General features: G+C 43.3%; 1 protein-coding gene across 1 annotated transcript in view; it reads right to left on the reverse strand.

The window, feature by feature from the left end:
* cfap74 (cilia and flagella associated protein 74) overlaps positions 1-24,635 on the reverse strand; it is a 434,220-nt gene that overhangs the window by 261,932 nt on the left and 147,653 nt on the right. Inside the window, 3 exon segments of the mRNA XM_034171458.1 lie at positions 2,673-2,767; positions 8,721-8,844; positions 12,156-12,335. Coding sequence (XP_034027349.1) covers positions 2,673-2,767; positions 8,721-8,844; positions 12,156-12,335 — 399 coding nt within the window.

A 24,635-nucleotide genomic window follows, 5' to 3' on the forward strand; every position in this document is an offset into this window, starting at 1 on the left:
GGTCGGTTTATTATCTAATAGACCTCGTATGTCACGTGATATTGATCATTTGCCCCATTTGCAATTTTGTTACATTTACCGTGCAATTTTGGTTCCATACATTTTGTATCATTGCACGCCACAACCATCTTAATGTAAAACATGGCGACGGTGCTTATTTTAAAAACAAACATGGCAGGGTTTGTTTTGGTGACAAATGATGATTTGAATGAGCTTATTGAAGGTGCTCATTCTTCTAACACAAACACGCACACACACACACACACACACAAAACAAATCTAGTATGCCATAAGCTATCTGGAGGCATTTGCAGTATTCACTGGGGCATCTCTAGCTGAAGTAGAAGTGCTGTTGGATGAAGAGCTAAACAAATTTCTGTCCCGATTTTTCGCTGGATTGAGGAAAGCAGACGGCAGTCTGTACACGAAGAAGTCAATGCATAGCATCAGGTACGTACTACATCATCATTTTAATACCATGAGAGATGTTCAATTTATTACATTTAATTCAATTTATTACATTTATATTGCACCAATTCACAACAAAGTTGCCTCAAGGCACTTCACACAAGTAAGGTGAATCCTTACCAACCCCTAGAGCAAACACACAGGCGACAGTGATAAGGAAAAACTCCCTCTGATGATACTGAGGAAGAAACCTCAAGCAGACCAGATTCAAAGGGGTGACCCACTGCCTAGGCCATTCTAACAGTTACATGGCTTTTACAAAGTTTAACAAAGTTTTATAAAGTTTGGAAAAAGCAAAATATCAGCTGCAACAATTTCAGGCATGGGATCCTGCCATCATCCTTCTGTCCACAGACGCCACTCTCTCGTATTTCGCCTTGGAGCAGAGCGCAGAGAGAAAAATAGCAGAATCAGTCGGCCAGAAAAACCACACCTAAGCTATAATTCATCAACATTAAATCAACAGAAAAGCAGAGAAAATATTGGTGAAAAAAGGTGATCACCGACCACTTGCCCTAAGCTTCACCAACAGACCCCAAATTTAGATAAAGTTGAGGCACAGGCCTGTTCCATTACTAATAACTAATAACTAATTATAAGTTTAATTTTGGATTGAATGCCTACTTATAGTTCGTATTGGACTGCTTGGAACCTCTTGACCTCAAAGGACCAGTGACACACACCAAAATGTAAGTACTGTTTCTCTTGTTTATAAATTAATAAAGTATGAAATGACAAGTATCTGTTTTAGATGTTATACAGAACAAATAATGAATGTTTTTTCATTTGTGCAATTTGGTGAAAGATGAAATGTTAAATTCAATTCAGCTGCACCTGTTGGGAAAGTGTCGGTACACGGACCCACAACAGGGGGCGCAAAGGAACGGACAATGGAGTAGGTCAAATAACAAACACTTTACTGTTGTGAATGTGCACAACAAATACAACAGATTACAACAATAGATCAGAATCAATTCCAAAGGTTGTCGTGTGGGCAGGCTCGAAGATAGGAGACACCTGTCCAAAGTAGAACCGGAACCACACGATTTCCTCCGCCACCAGACCCCGGGAATACTGGAGCCGCCAAGTCCCGAACTCCCAGGTGGCCACTGCCTCCGCGTGTCGGACCTGGTACTGCTGGCGAGGAACAAAAACACAATTAAAGGTGGGCGCGTTTGCACCCAGTAATCCGCACGGCAGGAAAGCTACCTCCACCTCTCGTTGGAAAAAAGGTCTGTTATCACTCACAAAAATCACAAAAGGTTACTGTCAAGCAGTCAGCTGAGAATATTACCTTCCAGGTAGAACGATATCTCGGCCAAGAGGTTGAGACATCGTCCTGCTGATGTACCCCTGCTGATTGGTAACAGCTGTTGCACGTGATGCGTGACAGCTGTCACCCTAGCTGCTCCTGTGAGGCGGCTGCGCCCTCTGGTGCCTGGAGCCCGCACTCCAGGCAGGGCGCCCTCTGGTGGTGGGCCAGCAGTACCTCCTCTTCTGGCGGCCCACACAACAGCACCTCGTTGAATGGAACATTTCATTTTATACCTGACAAAATATTCTTACCATTGCACTCATGAAAATATATTATTTGTATAATGATGCATATTAAAAACAAATCCCTTGTTCTTCAGAATTCTGAAGAACAAGGGATTTGTTATTGTTAAAATTCAGTCTTTATTGTATAAATGATATACCTTTCTGCCTTTATTTTATTTTGCATATTAAAAGACTAAGTTTTAAAGCTGTACACTGCACTCATGATCATTCAGGTGCCAAAAACAAAACGAACATAATTCATTATAAGGATTTTCACACTTATAATCCAAGCAATTCTTTTAAATTTCTTTTTTAACCAAGCTTTCAGTCAATTGGCCTTCATCAGGGCACTCCACATAACATAAAAAAATCCTTCTTTAATGTTAAAAAAAAATGACAAAATGGCCTGAAAATGGAGGCTCAATGGTCCTCTAGCTAAACCCAAAATTTAAAAGCAGTGTTTTTTTATGGAGTTAAATTTGGCAGATCCACTTTAGTCACTCACTGCAAAAATCAATACATTCTCAAATATTTATTTTCCCTCCAATTATTGCAATTTGTGAAAAATGTGTTTATGTATAGAAATCTGTGAGGACGTCCTGTCAAACTGCATCTTTACCACCGCAACTATCAGTTTCACTGTGTATTGAGGTGTTAACACTTACACGTCCAAAACGTATATCACCGAAGACAGCTGTGCTCTGGCCATCAGCAACAGAAGATACATCAGCGCTGCATGCTGTCTCTGGTTCTGTAGAATCTGGTATGCCCGCATGCACGTGCACACACACACACACACACACACACACACACACACACACACGATTAAACTGCAAAACCTGCAGAGTGGCGTTTGTTTTGACAGAACAAATCAGTGTGGATACCAAAGGACCTGAAGCATGCAAGCAAGCAACAGCATGGCATCTGACAGGTTACTGATGTAGCTGTTTTATTACGTGACTTTTTTTTTCTTTGGATAGGTCATCTAAAGTATGATATCCTGCATGGTACAGATTTGGAAAATGATTTCAGAATGTTTTGTTTTTACCCTTTCCATATGTCACTGCGCAAGAAACAAAAGTCATGTTAACCCATCTGTTCCCACAGTATCTTTGTGTGTGTGTGAGTGTGTGTGTGTGTGTGTGAGTGTAGCCATGTGCATAACAAGCCATATTTTTTTTGCAGAAATATGTAATAAAGTGCTCACAGAGAAGTGATTTGGTCATGCTAATGTGAGCTGTTAGCACTGTGGTATGTGATGTTAGCAATTTCAAAAGATGGTATTGTTTGTGTGTGTGTATTGTGAAAGATTAAATCAATCATGAGTTATTGCTTTAAGGCGCTCACCTTGGTCACATCATCAGGCACAGTCTGAAAATACACTTAACACTTAAAAATAAAACTTCTTCCAACAGGAAAAAAAAATCCCAAAATTCTTCCACAATTGTGACCAATAAAGTGAAAGTGCTGGAGCGGCCATCCCAAAACCCTGACTTGAAACCCATGGAAAAAAGTGTGGACTGAACTGAAAAGTAAATAAACTAACCAAATAAATAAAATAACATGTCCAAGCATTTACTCTTACATTGACTGTAGGTGTGACTGAGCACACCTGAAAGCTGAAATAAAATTCCATCATTATTTATTTCACTGTAAAATCATAAATGCTCGAAAAATGTTGTTTCCACTTAACCCCTTAACGCCCGAATTTATATAGCTGTATATAAAAAAATGTTTTGTGTGTGTTTTTGCCTTTAAGTAGATGGTAAATAATGCTGAGATTATTAATTTCACTTTTGCACAAAAGCTAGATAGTAATAATGGGTATTCTGGTAATGACTTTATGTTATAATGTTATAATAATAATGATGGTATGTTGCAAATTTGCGACAACGGGCATACAGGTCAATTTGGTAAGTTGCATATTTGAGTCAGAGATTGTAGCATATATGCGATGATGGGCGTTAAGGGGTTAAAATTCTAAGTTAAGTGCACAATATAATTTGTTCTTCAAACATGACTTTCATCAAGACAACATAAAATCATGTTCATGGGTGGGGCAAGTGGCACTTGATTTACTGTCATCACTATTACTAATATAGACAGACAGACAGACAAACATTGTCTGCACGGAGGGGACAGAAATTTGACATGGCTCAGCAAAGCAAGAAATACAACTTAAGGTGCCTTGACACTTCTACGAATTTGATCCCCTCACTGGCATGCAATCTGGCATGCCAGTGAAACTGTTGTATACTGTGTGTAAACTGTGTGTGGCTGTGTGCCAGTGTGCAAAGAAAATTTTGAAATGTTCAAAACTCCTGGCATGCATTAATTTCATGAACTAGTCAAGAACACTGCAATCTATTCAAAAACACTGCATCTCAATGCGTGTCATTGTGTGCAGCACATATAAACAATTACGACGAGATGTTCCGTCTATGATAAATAATATTTTACAGATACATGATCAAACTCATGAGAGGGAATAAAAATGCAACTATTATACGTTGTACCAATCCATTACAACATACGATGTCTATTAGATAATAAACCGACCCTTTTATTTATTTTTTTAACTATATGGATTTGAATGACGTGCGATTACACCAATCATGCTTGAACCCTCGTGCACATGCGTGAGTTTTTTCACGCGTGTTGGTGACGTCATTTCCCTGTGGGCAGGCCTTGAGTGAGATGTGGTCCCGCCCTCTCGGCTGAATTCCTTTGTTTCACACGCTGCTCGAGACGGCGTGCGTTGCTTTATCAAAACTTTTCTGGACCTGTGAGGAATATCCGAGTGGACACTATTCGAGAAATTAAGCTGGTTTTCGGTGAAAAGTTTAACGGCTGATGAGAGATTATGGGGTGTTTCTGTCAGTGTAAGGACTTCCCATGGAGCGGGACGTCGTGCAGCGCTTCCAGGCGCCGTCGTCGGCCTGTTTCGACCTGAAAACATCCTAATTTAAGGCTTAATTCACCCAGGACGTCATGAGAGAACAGAGAAGATTCAGAAGAGGCCGGCATGAGGACTTTATGCGGACATTCCACTGTTTAAGGACATTTTTAATGAAAGACGTGCGCGCAAATTCACTGAGTCGTTTCCGTGACGACTCGGCAAATCTGTGTGCGCTGCGACAGGAAAAACACCTCCATGTTGAAAACCATTTGTAAAATTCAGGCGGCTTTTGATGGCTTTCAACAAGTGAGTAACTGAGAAATTGTTTAACAGCTTGGGCATGTTCCAACTTGCCCATTAAGGTTTCCAACTGAGGTGTTTTTCCTGTCACGACCCCCCGCTGTCGGGTCTGGCCCGACATGCGACTCTGCCCGCACGTTCTTTCATTACAAAATGTCCGTTAACAATGGAATGTCCGAATAAACTCCTCATGCCGACTTCTTCTGAAGTTCTCTGTTCTGTGATGACTTACTGGGTCAACAGAGCCTGAAATGTGGAAGTTTTCAACTTGAAACGGCGAGACGCTGCCGCCTCGAAGCGCAGATCGCCGTCAGGTGCCGTGGGCCGTCCTTACGGCGACACTGCCAGACCAAAATCTCTCATCAGCCATTAAGATTTTTACCGAAAACCAGCTGAATTTATCGAATGGTGTCCACTCAGTTGTGCCTTACAGTTTTGAAAAAATTTCGAATCAAACAAAGCAGCAGTCTCTGAGCCATTCCTAAACAATGAAAAAATCGACGAGAGGGTGGGCGACTCCTCACTCAAAGACTGCCCACAGGCGAATGACGTAACTGACAGAAGTGAAAAAACTCTCGCATGCCCACGAGGGTTCAAGCATGTCTGATGTAATCACACGTGATTCAAATCCATATGGTTTTTGAAAAAAATAATAAGGTCGGATACTTTTCTAATAGACCTCGTATACGTATTACGAGCGAAGTGAAACTCGCTCATGGTACAGGGAGACCCAAACAGGAAGTGCCAAATTTTCAGTCCACAGTGAAACAAGAAATGTCAAATGTTGAACACTTCCTTGATCCAACGAGATGAAATCTCATGGGATCTCATGGGAATTCAGTGATAACTTGAGACTGAAACAGGAAGTGCCAAATTTTGAGTCCACAGTGAAACAGGAAATGTCAAATGTTGAACTCTCCCTAGCAGCAAGGGTGGTGCTAGAGCAGAGGCCAGAGTTGTGCTGGACTCCCCTAAAATCTGATTGGACACAGATGACTAACGGTTTGAAAAGAACTATATTTTGAAATCGGTGACCCATATTGACTGCTCGGTCCTTCCTGTACAGTATTTGGCCACAAGAAGTTCTTCTTGTACCACAAGAAGTTCTAATTAACCTTAGTAGAAGAAAAATATTTGAGACTTGAATCTGAACATATCGTCTGAACCACGGACTCCAGAGTTATATCGGTGAGTAAACTACCGTATTTTATACCAGAAATGAGGTCCAGGTTATTAGTAGCAGTATTTCTTCTTTAATTTGGGTCGCCTTATATATATATATATATATTTTTTTTTCTTCTCAATTTTCAATTTATTTAAATTTATATAGCACCAAATCACAACAAAGTTTCTCAAGGCACTTCACACAAGTATGGTCTAACCTTACCAACACACAGGTGACAGTGGTAAGAGAAAATCTCCCTCTGATGATTTGAGGAAGAAACCTCAAGCAGGCCAGACTCAAAGGGGTGACCCTCTGCTTGGGCCAAGCAACCAACACAATTGACAAAACAATTTACAAAACAAATATACAGGACATTTTGCCAGTGCACAGTATGGGAGGGTTACAGAAGTAGACACCACACCCATCCTGGATGGAGCCACACCGCGAACAGAGAGGAAAAACACAGAATCAGGCATTGGAAAGACAACCTAATACAGCATAATTTGTTAGCATTAAGAAACAGAAAAACGGAAGAAATACTATGTGATCGCAGGCCACTAGCTCTAAGCTTCACTAAAAGACCCAGACTTTAGATAAAGTTGAGGCCACGGCCCGCTCCGTTTCCTAATAAAATTCATTTAAAATGGTAAAAAGCATAGTAACATACTATGCCAGTATGCTAGCAATACGAAAGGGAAAATAAGTATGTCTTAAGTCTGGACTCGAACGTCTCTACATTATGTGACTGTTTTATTGAATCAAGGAGATCATTCCAAGAACAGGGGCACGACAAGAGAATGCTCTTTGACCCGCAGACTTTTTATTCACAGTAGAGACACAAAGTAGTACTGCACCCTGAGAATGCAGAGCCCAGGCTCGTACATAGGGCAACTATTTTTGGTTTCAAATCTGGGCAAATGCAGTCCCAGAAAATTCCGAATGTGACAAACAAGAAACAGGTGTTGTAAACAAGTCAATGCTGCTAAAAATACAAACTTGCAGAAACAAAGATACTATTCTGACATTGTTTTGCACATAAGACGGACATGGTTTGTACATAAGACTGGCATAGCATGTTTCAAGTACACACATATATGTCAGAGGTGGGGGGGGGACATAACTTATTCTGCCCCCCTGGTGAAAAGGTGGGGGGGACATGTCCCCCCCATCCCCCACTATATTGCGCCCCATGCTATCAAGTATAATATGATGATCCACAGTATCAAACGCAGCACAAAAATCTAACAGGACCAGAACCATAGTGTAGTGGTATCCGAATCCACTGCAAGCAGAAGATCATTCACCACTTTAGTGAGAGCTGTCTCTGTGGAATAATATTTTCTAAAAGCAGACTGCAGTGGCTCAAAAAGATTATTCTCAGTAAGGGGGTCCACGAGCTTCCGTGAAAGCACCTTTTCCAGAATTTTAGAGCAAAATGATAGTTTTTAGCCATGCCAATGCTCCCCAGAAGCATTTGCTCAAAAAAAGTCTGAAGGACCTACAGTAAATGACATGGTGAGATGCTGAAGAGTTTCGCTCGATCATGTCCGCGACATATACATATTATAAATATTACCTTTGAGATGAGATTCCAAATGTGTTCTCCACCGCACGACTCGCACAAGACAACCTGCAACTGTATTTCTGAATTTCTCTATGATTCTGGGAGCGATGAAAGAATGGTTTCATCAGCCAAATTCTGAGTGAAAATGCATCATGGGCTATGAAATGATTATTTCATATAGCGTGCAGTCAAGCAGGACAAAGCATGGTCTCCAGTGGGACAAAGGTGGGCCAAAATGGGATGGACTGGCATGACGAATTGCGTGCCAGTGTGGGGATCAAGTGCATGCAAGTGTTAAGGTGCCTTTACACACTCAAAAAATTGACTCATTGGATTGGATTTCCATCTAATGAATATATTTAGTCCCAATGAAATTAAATTAAATTTAATTATCTTGCACGGATGTGCTTTTTTGAGTTGCGGCTACATTTATTTATTAGATGGAAATCCCTGCACATAATTGAATTGAGTTCAGTGAGTTCCAATGAGTCATTTTTTGGAGTGCATTAAAACACACTTAAATCACATGTAAACACAAATACAGACATTAAAAGAGTATGTTCGAAACAGCAACTGGTAGGGTTATTTTAAATTATTGAAGGTTGTTATTGCAAAGGAAATTAATTATTTATTTCCAGGTCATTGTTTCTTTGTAACGTCTGCCTGATGGCAGTAACTGGAATGAGTCGTAGAGGGGGTGAGAGGGATCCTCTGTGATCAGGGTGGCTTTCCTGATCACAGAACTGTACCTTTGAGTTTCATTGTTCAGTATGTGTTAGCTTTACCTGACTGCTTTTGTGGCAAAGCCGTAGATTGCTCCTGACCAACTTGCTCTGGTTGAACTTCTCCAACAGCCATGTAAGAGGAACTCTTCTGGCTGTTCAATGTCAAGGTTTGCCTGTTAGCATCCTGTCAGTCAACAACACAGGCACATTAATTTTCAAACTGTCTTCATGTGGGGAATGAATATTTTGTCATTCAATCAGCATTGTTTTCCACATTATAACTAATATTTCTCATTCCTTACACTTGTCATTTGACATTTTGCAGTCTTAAGATATCTTTCATTATTATTATTATCTACTATTTTGTAATTATAGTACTCATTCAAAAGCTGTCTAAGCTTTATTTTTCCCAGACTGAAGGCTTGGATTAGAAGATCTGATACTGTGGCTATAAAATATTGATAAACGAATGACTGACTGATCCACAAAGTATTTAAACAAAAATGCTGTACAAACCAGTAGGGTCAGCCATATTTAATCCTGGCAGATAATGTGAGGACAATTAAAATGTAGCAACAAGTAATTTCAAATCAGAAAATGCTGTTGCCTGTAACATAGTTAAGGCCCCATCACACTTAGCAAGAATGAGCACGACTGAAGCCAAATCAGGCCAAATGGGGAAAAAACCCACAATTTGTGCCACATCTGGGACGGAATAAGAAATGTGCAAGAATGCCGTCCAAATAATGAGATTGTGCCTTGAATGATCCCTGCACATGCCATGCATAACAGCTCCCAAATGCAGTTTGAATGTAGGTGGAACACAGTACAACAACCAAAATGCTGTCAGAATGCAGTAAGAATAATACCTCCGTCACACCAGAGGCTAAATGAGCCTGAATGCCGTCAGAATGGAAATTTGACCTACGTACATTCGGGAAGTGTCGAGGTGCAGTTGAAAACATTGGACAGCATTCTGACAGTCGGGCACAGTTGCGCGGTCAGACCGAATGCAGAGCACATGCGCTCTACTGTAAAGGCGCATTTGAGATGGAAAAATGTCGAACGATGAAGTGCTGTCTGACTGCCTGTTGACTGTCTAACAGCAAACTGACTGCAATCGCAATATTCGAGACAACACCTCAACAGCATACAAAACAATCTAATCGCTCTCAGGGGTGAATTCGAAGCAGGCCACATCACATCCAGCCAGAATGGTCCTCCCCACAGCAGGTACAGGGTACAATTGTCATCACCACAACATCATTACAAATGCCATCATTTACTGGCCGTATATCACCTGGAGACACAATATGTATTTTGAGGAATATATCATGTGTTCAGATCCACATATGGATCTGTATATCTGTTGCACGAGCTGTCCCTCTCTCCCTCTCTCTCTCACACACACACACATTCTCTCTCTCTCTCTTTCTCCAGGAAATCAGCTGTTTAGTGGACAGCCGGATGCTCCACTGTATAGACGAGCTTACGCACGTGCCCTGACGTGATCAGATGTGGTCCTACATAGGAGCACTGAAGCGATCAGATGATCCAGCCACATGCACGTGTAGCATGATGACAGCTCATGCTCGCACAGTGATCAAATGATGAGCACTCAGGCACATGCAGCAAAGTGATCAGATGACGACAGGTCACACATGCCCAGAAAAGCGATCAGATGATGACAGCTCACGCATGTGGAGCAAAGGAATCAGATAATGACAGCTCACGCATGTGCAGCAAAGCTATCAGATGATGAAAGCCCAGGAACGGGCAGCGAAACAACCAGATGATGAGCACTCAGGCACGTACAGCATGGCGATCAGATGATGAGTGTTAAGGCACGTGCAGCAAAGTGATCAGATGGTGTGAGCCCACACATGAGCACCAAGGCAATCATCTGATCAAGCCTCACGCACACCGCAGCGGTGCGATCACCTGCTATGTGCTAATGCACGGCGTGGACCGGTCATGCAGCTGACATGACCGCTCACCACGCAGCTGGTCATACAGCTGACATGACCACTCACAGTGGGGCCAGTCATCCATCTGACATAACAGCTCACAGTGCAGCTCTGTGACGCACTGCCCACAGCGCAACACATTTGACGGGGGTGTCAGCCATGTTAAACATATTACAGACACATTATCTAACACATAAGTGGGGATGTCAGTGTATGTGTAATATCATCCCAATTATGGATGTAACAGCCCGTTCAGCCGCGCGCTCTGAGATGCTTTGATTTGCAGTAACACACACTGTGTTTTCGGTGTGGTTGTGCATTGTTCACGTCTGGTGCACATAAAGATTGCATGCCACAGACTTTGCACATTACTATATTTCCTTTGCACATACCAAATGGGATGCACTGGGGTGAAGTCCGGCTCATCCTGCCATAATCTGGACATGCTGACAGGAGCTGACGTGCCTGTCCCATGGCGAACTGCCTTAAAATGCGAATGCTGTTTTTGACATTGTGAGGATATTTAGAACACCGTCAGAATGCAGTTAGACTCCACCTCGACTGCTGTTCGATATATTTCCACCTCAAATGCACCTCGACAGTTGGGTGCATGTGCTCAACATTCTGGCTGATCGCACGACTGTGCCCGACTGTTTGGAATGCACCTTGACACTTCCCGAATGTGGTTCGACTTATTCCATTCAGGTGGGTATAAATAATTTTTCAGTCATAGCTTAAATTCAGCACTGTGCCTTGTTGCAGAAACGTCAGTTGTGGACCTTTTATTGCAGAGCTGTCAATATGGAAAGTCTCATTCTGATACTCCAGATACAAAAATACTGTACACCGTTGCTGTCTCTCTCAGTCATTGTTTTAAGTGCAGAGTCAGACTGAGGAGGTTGAACCTGTGATGTCACAGTCAGTGCCCTGCTTGGATCAACACTACTTGTAGAGGCAAAGTTCAGGGACTTTTAGACTTTAAATATGCCATATTTTCCAGAGTAAAATCCATGTTTTTTTTTGTAGTTCGGGAGGTCCTGCAACTTATACTCCACTGCAACTTACATTCTGAAAAATCAAAGATTTTTAATAATGATAATGATAATAATAGTTTACAGTATATAGGTGTTTTCTGAGGAAACAAAGCACTACAAAATAAACTCCAATAATAAAAGATTAAATGCTTCTAAAAACACTGCATCAATGCACAAAACTCCAAATTAAAGAGCCAATAACACAGACAAATACGACTTATACTCTGGAAATATGGATAAATGAAAATTTAGCAATACATCTTGAATACCTGTACACATATACTGACAATTTTATTGCTTTTTGCTTTAATAGCAAAATTTGTGTTTGTGATTCAAAAAAACATCTCTTGCATTTTTAAATGAATACCTTTTCTTCCTTTTTATTTTTATATGTGGCTAGTTTACGGACAACACTTAGTTATGTAAAACACACTATTACATGCCATTTGAACTTCAATGAAACAGGAAAATGAAGTACACATTGACAGTCCAACCTGGATTGTGGTGGCAGAGATGAGAGATGGCATCTGGACTGCCTCTGGACTGAGGCATCCAGATGTGTCCATGATGAAGTGGGTAGGCAGCGCACCCTTGTTGGTCAAGGTTATAGTTCGTGAAATAGTCTGCCCCACCACATGCGATCCAAAGTCAATGAACTGGCAGTCTACTTCCAACTGAGGACAGAAAATGTGCACATAAAGGGATATGCATCAGCAGCCCTGGTGCCTGTGGGCAAAGACACCATCCATATGCCACATACAGTAGTGTTCAGAATAATAGTAGTGCTATGTGACTAAAAAGATGAATCCAGGTTTTTTACTAATAGCCCAATTTCATAGCCTTAAGAGTGTGCATATCATGAATGCTTGGTCTTGTTGGATTTGTGAGAATCTACTGAATGTACTGGTATCTTGTTTCCCAAGTAACAATAAGAAATATACTCAAAACCTTGATTAATCTTTTTAGTCACATAGTACTACTATTATTCTGAACACTACTGTATGAGAATGTCCATGAATTAATTCCTGGTGTAGGGACATTTGCTGCACGTATTTACACATGCACCACATGGTTTAAAATAATTACATACATTTAAAAAGTTTCAACAAGAAGAACTTTATTCAAACAAAGTTTATTTAAGAGTGAAAATTAAACAAGAACAAGTCCCTACACTCAGTCACCCTTTTGCTAAGCTCACTGAAGTCAAGCAGAGCTGTGGCATATGTGGACACTGTACATACGTTCAGCAACAAAGCACAAGGGTTTTTAAGAGTACACTTCATAGCAGAGTACTCTCCGCCAAAGGTCAACAGTTTTGTAATTGTGTCAGCAGACCTGCAACCGTGTGCTTGGACATTCGAAGTGACGAGAGGGGTAGAGTTGTCAAATGATTACACCTAGTAATAAGTAGACTCAGATGGATCTGGTGCCATACTCTGTAGCAGAAGGCAGTGAGGTAATAAAAAAAAACAAATTAACTCAGTGGCAAGTTACCAATAGTGGACAAGACTCCACCTGAGATACTGAAGTCCCTGGATGTTGTTGGGCTGCCATGGCTGATACACAGATACAATGTATCGCGGAATTGGGGACAGTACCTCTGGATTGGCAAAATGAAGTGATGGTCACCGTCTTTTAAAAAAAGGGATGTGGAGAATGTGTTCCACTTATAGAGGAATCACACTTCTCAGCCTTCCTACAAAAGCCTAATCCAAGCACTAGAGAGCAGACTCAGATTCAGGGGTAGCAATGGGGGTTCGATCCTGGCGATAGAATATTGGACCAGTTCTTTACCCTCCCAAGGACGTTGGGGAAGTGTAATGACACGGACCCACAACAGGGGGCGCAAATGAACGGTCAATGGGTAGTCAAATAAATACAATTTATTGTGGCAAATGTGCACAACAGGTCGAATACTATTTTTAGACAGTCAATTACAAAAGTCAACAGGTGACGTGTGGGCAGGTCCTGAGGGTAGGAGAGACCCTATCCAGAGAAGAGCCGGGGCCCACAAGGTTCCGCCGCCAATGAAGACCTGCAGCAAACGAAGCCGCCAAGTTCCCGAGTCCCCAGTGTGCCTCTACTTCAGCTGTCAGATCCGGTACTGCTCGGCAGGGAACAGACGGACAGGTTAATGGTGGGTGTGTGCACACCCAGCAGAACAATCAGCAATTCAGTTCAGTTCCTTTTGTGGGAGAATCTCCACCTCCGACACAAAAACACAGAAACGAACGTGCAGAGACAACTGTTACTTCTCTGGTTTGGAAAGAGGAGTGAAGTCCGTCACTCTTCTATGTCCAAAACCCAGCTCCCAGCTGACTGAAGATAACTGGTACTTCCTGCAAAGGTTTTCAAAAGACAATGATACGTGCGTTCAGCACAGACACGGCTGAGAGTTTTACCTGAGTGGTAAACTGATATCTCTGCAGAGATGTGGTGTCTCCTCCAGTCTTATATGGGATGGGATGGTGATGAGATGATTTCTGACAGCTGGTCGTCCTGGCTCCTGGGTGGTGACTGCGCCCTCTGGTGCCTGAAACCCGACTACAGGCCAGGGCGCCCCTCTGGCATTGGCCAGCAGTACCTCCTCTTCGGGCGGCCCACATAACAGGACCCCCCCCCCCCTCAATGGGCGCCTCCTGGTGCCCGACCCGGCTTGTCGGGGTGTCGCTGGTAGAACTCGGCCAGGAGGGCCCGGGTCCAGGATGAAGCTCCTCTTCACCCAGGAGCGTTCTTCAGGTTCCATAACCCTCCCAGTCCACCAGATACTGGAGACCCCGACCCCCTTCCGGCGAACATCCAGGAGCCTGCGGACAGTCCACGCAGGCTCGCCGTCGATGATGCGGGCAGGAGGAGGCGCAGGTCCGGGGGTGCAAAGGTCCGAGGTGTGGTATGGTTTGATCTTGGAGACATGAAAACAGGATGGATCCGCAGTGAAGCCGGGAGTTTTCAGCTTCACTTGCGGCTGGACTGATGATTTTGTGATCCGAAATGGTCCGATATATCTGTCCATCAGCTTTTGCGACTACGTGTTGAGAGGAACGTTCTTTGTTGACAGCCAGACCTCCTGCCCGGGCTGATATTCCGGGGCCGGGTCACGTCGGCGGTCCTGCATGGCTCTTCGCCCTCGTCCGGGCTTTCAGCAGGGCAGAGCGGGCTGTACGCCACCACCCGACGGCACCTCTGAGGTGGGCCTGGACCGAGGGGAACCCCGACCTCTCCCTCCACCGCCGGGAAACAATAGGGGCTGGTACCCCAAACACGCCTCAAAACGGGGGAGAGGCCGGTTGCTGAGGAAACCTGACTGTTATGAGCGTACTCGATCCAGGCCAGATGTTGACTCCAGGCCATCGGGTGCGCGGAGGTCATACACCGCAGGGCCTGTTCCAGCTCTTGATTAGCCCGCTCTGCTTGTCTGTTGGTCTGTGGGTGGTACCCGGACGAAAGGCTCATGGTGGCCCCCAGTTCCCTGCAGAAACACCTCCAGACTTGCGAGGAGAACTGAGGAACACAATCCGAGACGATGTTCGTAGGGATACCATGCAGACGTATGACGTGGTGGACCAGGAGGTCTGCAGTCTCCTGGGCCGACGGGAGCTTCGGGAGGGCCACGAAGTGGGCCGCCTTGGAGAACCGGTCCACTATCATCAAGATGGTTGTCATACCCTGGGACGCAGGGAGACCCGTGACGAAGTCCAGGCTGATATGGGACCAGGGGCGATGAGGCACAGGCAGAGGCTGGATGAGTCCCTTCTCCGGTTGGTGGACTGCCTTGCCCCTGGCACAGGTAGTACAGGCCCGGACATACTTCCGGACATCGGCTTCCAAAGACGCCCACCAGAACCACTGCCGAACGACTGCCACGGTCCTCCACACCCCTGGATGGCAGGTGAGCCTGGAACCGTGGCAGAAGTCCAAAACTGCAGTCCTAGCGTCTGGTGGGACATACAAACGGTTAGGTGGTCCACCGCCGGGGTCCGGGTGACGCGTCAGGGCCTCCCTGACGATGTTCTCCACGTCCCACGTCAGTGTGGCGACGATAGTGGACTCCGGGATGATGTTTTCTGGTGGATCCGACAGCTACGCTCTGACTTCCTCTTCATGCACCCGGGACAGTGCGTCCGACCGCTGGTTCTTAGTCCTGGGGCGATAGGTGATCCTAAAGTCAAAACGGCCAAAAAAAGAGACAAACGGGCTTGCCTGGGGTTCAGACGCTTAGCGGTCCAGATATACTCCAGGTTCCGATGGTCGGTGAAGACCGTGAATGGAACCACAGCTCCCTCCAACAAGTGTCTCCACTCCTCCAGGGCCTCCTTCACCGCCAGGAGCTCCCGATTGCCGACGTCATAATTCCGCTCTGCTGGGGTCAACCTGCGGGAGAAATAGGCACGGGGTGGAGTACTTTATCAGACTCCCCGCTCTGGGACAGCACAGCTCCTATCCCTGAGTCAGAGGCATCTACTTCCACAACAAACTGGCGGCTAGGATCAGGCTGCACCAGAACTGGCGTAGTAGAGAACCGGCGTTTCAACTCCCTAAACGTGGCTTCACACCGATCCGACCAGGTGAAGGGAACTTTTGTGGAGGTCAGGGCTGTAAGGGGACCAACAACCTGACTATAGCCCTTAATAAACCTCCGATAGAAATTAGCGAAGCCAAGGAACTGTTGCAGCTTCCTACGGCTTGCCGGTTGGGGCCAATCTCTCACTGCTGCTACCTTGGCTCGGATCAGGGGCGACGGAGTTGGAGGAGATTATGAACCCCAGGAAGGACAAAGAAGTACGGTGGAACTCGCACTTCTCGCCCTTCACAAACAGCCAGTTCTCCAACAAACGCTGCAGGACCTGACGTACATGCCTAACATGGGTCTCAGGATCCGGGGAGAAGATGAGGATATCGTCTAGGTATACGAAGATGAACCGATGCAGGAAGTCCCGCAAGACGTCATTTACTAATGCTTGGAACGTCGCGGGGGCATTAGTGAGGCCGAACGGCATGACCAGGTACTCAAAGTGACCTAACGGGGTGTTAATTGCCGTCTTCCATTCGTCTCCCTTCCGGATCCGAACCAGGTGATACGCATTCCTAAGATCCAATTTAGTGAATATTTTGGCTCCATGCAGGGGCGTGAACACTGAATCCAACAGGGGCAATGGGTATCGGTTGCGAACCGTGATCTCGTTCAGCCCTCTGTAATCAATGCATGGACGGAGTCCGCCGTCTTTCTTGCCCACAAAAAAGAAACCTGCACCCATCGGGAGGTGGAGTTCCAGATCAACCCGCAGCTAATGAGTCCCGGATGTAGGTCTCCATTGATTCTCCGCTCGGGGCGTGAGAGGTTGTACAGTTTACTGGAACGGATACTCGCACCCGGGATTAATCAATGGCACAATCGTACGGTCGATGCGGGAGTGAGTGCCAGATCTTGCTGAAAACGTCAGCAAGATCATGGTACTCAACAGGCATCGTCGTGAGATTGGGGTGGACTCGAACCCCTCTTTAGCAGTCACACCAGGTGGAACCGAGGATCGTAAACACTCCCAGTGGCAGGTTTCGCTCCATTGAGCCACACCCCAGACGGCCAAGTCGATCTGGGGATTGTGCTACTAATCCATGGATAGCCCAAAATTACGTCTGGAGGTAGAAGGTGTCACAAAAACACAATCTCCTCCCCGCACATCAGTGTTAAGGGCTGTGTCTGGTGTGGTGATTATGGAAGAAGGGTGCCATCTAGTGCCCATACTCTCACTGGTGAAGGAAGAGCCACTAGAGGGAGCCCTACTTCTGTAGCCCATCTGATATCAAGCAGATTCCCTTCCGACCCCGTGTCAATCAGTGCTGGGGCTTGAAGGGTTAAATCCCCACAGAGGATCACAACTAGGATGCGTGCGGATTTACGTGCAGTACCCGCGTGTGTGTTATGGCCCACCCTTAGCCCAGTTTCTAAGAGTGAGCACTGGTGTTTGACCGCTTGGGGCATTGTTTCTGCAGATGCTCGTTAGAGCCGCAGAAAAAGCACTCTCCGCGGGCCAGCCTCCTCTGTCTGTTTTCTAATTTTATTTTGGCCCTGCTCGTGTCCATAGCTTCATCAGCAGGGGGAGCTGTTGTCACATGGAGCATTCGGGCTCTAGAGCGTAGGGAAGGCGGGGCTGCTTCGGAACGGGAAGGGAGAGGGGCGGCGCGTGCCCGGCCACGTCCTTCGTCTCGCTCCCGTCGATGTTCTTCCAATCAGTTGTCTAACCGTATAACCAGATCTATAAGCCCATCTAAATCCCGTGGCTCATCCTTAGCCACCAGATGCTCCTTCAGGACTGACGACAGTCCGTTTACGAAGGCGGCGCGGAGTGCAGCGGTATTCCAGCCGGACCTCGCAGCCGCTATGCGGAAGTCGACCGCATACTCAGCTGCACTCTGACGCCCCTGTCTCATTGACAGTAGCGTCGTAGAAGCAGTCTCGCCTCTGTTTGGGTGATCAAAGACTTCTGAAATCCCTCACAAACCCAGTATAAGAGGTAAGGAGCCGTGAATTCTGCTCCCAGAGCGCCGTAGCCCAGTCGCGTGCCTCGCCTCGAAGCAAATTAATTACATAAGCCACCCTGCTGGCGTCCCACTCGTACATCACGGGACGCTGTGAAAAGACGAGCGCTCGGTCGGAATGCTCGTCATTAGATCCAACCGAGCAGTAAAGTCGGTGAGGATTTGCTGCAACTCACCAATCACGCCTCCTGCAGACGCCTGTGCACCCTGCTCTTCCATTGGCTGTTCAACTGGTGGTTGACGCCCCTCGGGATCCATGACGTTGGCCGAGATATCCTGTTGGGGAAGTGTAATGACACGGACCCACAACAGGGGGTGCAAATGAACGGTCAATGGGTAATCAAATAAATACAATTTATTGTGGCAAATGTGCACAACAGGTCGAATACTATTTTTAGACAGTCAATTACAAAAGTCAACAGGTGACGTGTGGGCAGGTCCGAGGGTAGGAGACGCCTATCCAGAGAAGAGCCGGGGCCCACAAGATTCCGCCGCCAACGAAGACCTGCAGCAAACTGAAGCCGCCAAGTCCCGAGTCCCCAGGTGGCCTCTACTTCAGCTGTCAGATCCGGTACTGCTGGCAGGAACAGAAGACAGGTTAATGGTGGGTGTGTGCACACCCAGCAGAACAATCAGCAATTCAGTTCAGTTCCTTTTGTGGGAGAATCTCCACCTCCGACACAAAAACACAGAAACGTGCAGAGACCAACTGTTACTTCTCTGGTTTGGAAAGAGGAGTGAAGTCCGTCACTCTTCTACGTCCAAAACCCAGCTCCCAGCTGACTGAAGATAACTGGTACTCCTGCAAAGGTTTTCAAAAGACAATGATAAGTGCGTTCAGCACAGACAAGGCTGAGAATTTTACCTGAGTGGTAAACTGATATCTCGGCAGAGATGTGGTGTCTCCTCCAGTCTTATATGGGATGGGATGGTGATGAGATGATTTCTGACAGCTGGTAGTCCTGGCTCCTGGGTGGTGACTGCGCCCTCTGGTGCCTGAAACCCAACTACAGGCAGGGCGCCCTCTGGCGTTGGTCAGCAGTACCTCCTCTACGGGCGGCCCACATAACAAAGGATATGAAAATGGGCTTGCAGGTATGACCAACCAGTCTACATGTGTTTGGTGGACTTTGAAAGGGTGTACGACTGGGTCCCTCGATATGTCCTGTGGAGTGTGCTGCAGGTATATGGGGTAATGTAATCATTGCAAAGCGCGATCTGGTTTCTATAGTGAGGCAAATTAAGTATTTGATCAACTGTCGGCTTTCCAAGTTTTCCCACCTACTAAGAATGGAAAGGTCTGTAATTTTTATTGTAGGTACACTTCAACTGTGAGAGACAGAATCTAAAAAAAAGTCAAAAATCAAAAAAATCTCATTGTATGATTTTTAATTAATTAATTTGCATTCTATTGCATGAAATAAGTATTTGATCACCTACCAACCAGCAAGAATCATGGCTCTCACAGACCTGTTAGTTTTTCTTTATGCTGCGTTAACACACAGGCAGGGTTAGGGTTAGATAGGTTGTAGCTAGGTCTTCCAGCATGACAAAGCCCCGAAACACACAGCCAGGGCAACTAAGGAGTGGCTCCGTAAGAACCATTTCAAGGTCCTGGAGTGGCCTAGCCAGTCTCCAGACCTGAACTCAATAGAAAATCTTTGGAGGGAGCTGAAACTCGAAACCTCAAAGATCTGGAGAAGATCTGTATGGAGGAGTGGACCAGAATCCTTGCTGCAGTCTGTGCAAACATGTTCAAGAACTTACAGGAAACATCTGATCTCTGTAATTGCAATCAAAGGTTTCTCTACAAAATATTAAGGTCTGTTAAAAGTCATACAATCTGATTTTTTTTTTTAGATTCTTTCTTTCACAGTTGAAATGCACGGACAATAAAAATTACAGACCTTTACATTCTTTGTAGGTGGGAAAACTTGTTGAAGATGTTTCCGACTGAAACATCTGCATTATTCATTGTTAATTTATTTTGTGTAATAATGTTGATCACTCACTTCTGTACCATTTCTGGGCATGTATACAGCAAATAACATTAATATAAGAGAATTGAACTTGAAAATGGTAATAATATGAATTTTTATTAGTATCCTAGGAATGTTACGGACAAATCTGATAGGTCATATGTGTATATTGGATGATAAAAAGCTGAGAAAATGATCAACGTAATTTTTCTAAGCGACATTCATGTTTTCTAATCCAAACCACCTATGCTAGTGAGTCTGAGTCATGTCAGGTAACTAAATCTAAAGCTTGCAGGGTTGCAGGTGCATGTTTCCTTTTTCCCTAATTTTTTTAACGTCACTCATACTGTTAACCTGTGTTGCTGTGACACAGCTAGCGAGAGATCATGTGACTATGAATCTGCAGCCTTGCTGCAATGTTGCCACATACAGCTGATGATTTCCAACCCAAAGGCTGTTCAAAAACTGCCTTCAGTCAGCAAAATAAAATACAAAATCACCCAAACTGGCAGCATTGTTCTGCTGTGAACAATTTCAATTTACCTTATTCAATTTATAAAAGCGCCAAATCACGACAGTGTCGCCCCAAGGTGCTTCACATAAAACAGTTCAAGAACAATTTCAAATAAATTAAAAACAACAAATTTAAAAAGCACAATTAAAAGATCAAAAAATAAAAGAATAAAAGAACAACATTTAAAAAGGATGCAACACACTATGCTAACCAAAGCACTGATGAAAGAAATATGTCTTGAGTCTTGAGTTGAATGTCTCGACCGTATCAGACTGTCTTATCGACACTGAGAGACCATTCGATAAGACTGGGGCACGATATAAGTAGGCCCTTTGACCCACAGACTTTTTCTTTTTTTTTTCTTTAATATTTATTTCATTCATTTAAAAGAAAAACAGAAAAGCAAAAAACAAAAGCACCACAATACCAGAATGAAAAGGAGCAGAAAAAATAACAAGTCTTATGATTTCTGCCCCTTTTAACAATACAATCTTTCAATATACAGCATCATAGTCAACATTATTTAACAGATTGCATTTCTTTAACTTGTCACATACCACTGACCCATTTCATAATTATGACCATTAATTAATAGATTACATCACTGACAGGTTACATTTAAACTTAAGACACTCCAAACATTATTAACAGTTTACTTTTTTTTTTTTTTACTTTCTTGCAGCCCACTGACTTACTTCATAGTTTCATACTTACTTAATACATCTAATTTAATATGTTTTTTAAATAATTTAAGCAACCTTAATTCTTTAATTTCTTTATTAAGATTGTTCCATAATTTGACACCATTTACTGCAATACTCCTTTCCTTTACTTTGGTTCTAAATCTTGTTTTTTTAAAGACTTCTATTCCTTTCAATTTATAACTACTTACTATTTTTTCAAACATATTTTGAATGTTTGTTGGTAAAGTATTTTTATTAACTTGGTACATCGTTTGTAATATTTTCAAATCGACTAAATCATGAAATTTAAGTACCCTATACTTAATAAACAATGGATTAGATGGATCTCTAAAACCACTGTTACTAATCACTTTTAAAGCTCTTTTCTGCAAAATAAATAAAGGTTGTATATAGGTTGTATATGTTGATCCCCAGATTTCTACACAGTAAGTTAAATATGGGACAATCAATGAATTGTACAATGTTAATAAACCATAACTATTTAATGAATATTTTACTTTATGCAAAACAGCAATGGCTTTCGCTATTTTTCCTTTTATGTAATTTATGTGTGACTTCCATGTAAGATCTTCATCAATCATGACTCCTAAAAATTTCATTTCTTTTACCCTTTGTATATCCATTCCATCTATTTGTAATGACACATTATTTTTTTTCGCTCTATCATTAAACAATATGAAATTTGTCTTATTAATATTTAGTGACAATCTGTTTATATCAAACCAATGTTTAACTTTTTCCAACTCTGTATTTATCACTAGTGCTACTTCCTGTATATCTGATCCAGAGTAAAACAGCGTTGTATCATCAGCAAATAAAATGCTGCCAAGCACATTGGATACATTCACAAAATCATTGATATACAAAATAAACAGTTTGGGTCCAAGTACCAATCCTTGTGGTACTCCATAAATAATGTTACACAATTCTGATTTGGTATTATTTATCTGAACAAACTGTTTTCTATTTTCTAAGTAGCTTTTTACCCACTGATGTGCAACACCTCTTATTCCATATTGTTGTAACTTGTGGAGCAATCTTGAGTGGTCTATTAACATCAAAAGCCTTTTTCAGGTCAATAAAAATACTTACAAAATAATCCTTAATATCTATTGTTGTTGATATTTTCTCTATTAGTTCCATAATTGCCATAGCTGTCGAATGTTTTGTTCTGAATCCATACTGAGCATTATTTAAAATATGATGTTTCTCAATAAATGTATCCAATCTTGTTACAAAAACTTTTTCCATAATTTTAGAAAACTGTGGAAGCAATGATACTGGCCTGTAATTAGAAAAATTATGTTTGTCTCCATTTTTATATAATGGGACTACCTTAGCAATTTTCATTTCATCTGGAAAAACCCCAGTTGACAGAGACAGATTACAAATATAAGTAAATGGTTCAATAACAATTTCTATTATACTTTTTACAGTCATCATGTCTAAATCTTCATGGTCAGTTGATCTTTTGCTTACACAGTTTTTTACAATATTTCTTATTTCATCTTTTTCCACATTGTCCAGGAAAATACTATTGACCGTATTTACCAATGTACATAATTTATCTTCTATTATTGGTTTATTTCCCACCAGACTTGACCCTACATTTGAAAAATAATCATTAAACCCATTTGCAACTTCTTTTATATCATATATCTCTTTATTTTCCTTAACAAAGTAATTTGGAATAGTTTCTTTCGTTCCATCACTATCAATCACACTTTTTATAATTCCCCATGTTACCCTCATATTATCTTTACTCTTATTTAGTTTTTCACTGTAATAATCTTTTTTTTGTTTCCTAATTATTGTTAATAGTTTATTTTTATATTTTTTGTATTTATGTTCTGATTCCTTTGTTTGCAATTTTAAAAAGCACCTGTATAAATAGTTTTTCTTTGCACAAGCATTTTTTATTCCCTTTGTCAGCCATGGTTTATTTACTCTTTTCTTACTAATTTCAATTAATTTACAATTTAACATCTACATTAACATCACTGACATAAACTTCTTCCCAGTTTTGATTTTTAAGGTCATATTTTAATGCCTCTAAGGCTTTTACTGACTTATCTCTTTTAAAGTTTATATCAGTTTTTTTGTTGTACCTATTTTTATATTTAAATATTGAAAAAATTGGTAAATGGTCACTAATATCTGTCATGAAGATCCCATTCTTGATAATTTCATCTGTTCTGTTTGTAAATATATTATCAATTATATTATCAATTATATATTATCAATTACCGTATTATCAATTACACTGTGTACTCCAGTCTTAAATGCCACCATGTTCCAATCCATGAAGATGCACCACAGCTGTGAGTCCTGACGAGCCGCAGGTGATCAGGGTGAGGTCCTGATAACTCAGCTACACAGCCACTCAGTCCCAAATGCAAGCCACCTGGAAGGAAAAACAAAAGACAGAAACAAAAAGGCAGCCAGGCCCCCCAGCCATACAACAGTACCCCACCCTCACGGGAAGCCTCCCGGCGACCACACAAACCTGGCCCAGGAGAAACACCCCCCTCCAGGGACCATGGCTGGAAACCGTATCCGCATTCATCTTCCAACAGAATCCTCATCTACAGAACGGTAGGTGTCTTCTCCTCTGGCTGCATCTTTGCCCTTGTTTCTATCAGTCAATTAGCACAGGTGTGGCCAGGAGTTCTTGAACCTGTGCGGTCAGCCTTTGTCCAACCATGTTCACAGTCTGATTAGTCATAAAACAAAAAAGACAAACACAAACAACCAAAACACCCCCCCCCTCCCCAGAGGCCCGTTCCATCAAACCCCGGGAAGGGGAGAAAGAAAAACAACCCAAACTTAAGTTTGCAAATAAAACTGCTAACACCCCCCAACGACATGTAGGGACCAACACCCCCCAGAGGACAACCCGCCAGCTCCAGGAGTAATAACCACAGCCGAGGTCCCTCTGGGATCCAACGTCACCCACGGGGACTCCCAGCGCCTCCCAGAGGACCATTCCATCAACCCCAGGAGACGCCTCCCCTCATGACCAATGGACCCAGCCCCGGCCGTCTATGGCTAGATGGACCCACAGCCCTTTCCCCCCCAGAGGACACCACAGTCAAACCCTGAGGGCGAAAACTGGGGGGAAAAACAAAAGGAGAAAAAAAAACATACAAACAAAACAACCCCAACCCCACCCCCTTGGCGCAGTGGAAACTGGAAGCACATCCAGTGTCACCAACCGTGGCTATACCCCAGAAGCCAACC

This window comes from Thalassophryne amazonica, chromosome 6 (assembly GCF_902500255.1).
Source record: "Thalassophryne amazonica chromosome 6, fThaAma1.1, whole genome shotgun sequence".
In the NCBI taxonomy this organism is placed as follows: domain Eukaryota; kingdom Metazoa; phylum Chordata; class Actinopteri; order Batrachoidiformes; family Batrachoididae; genus Thalassophryne; species Thalassophryne amazonica.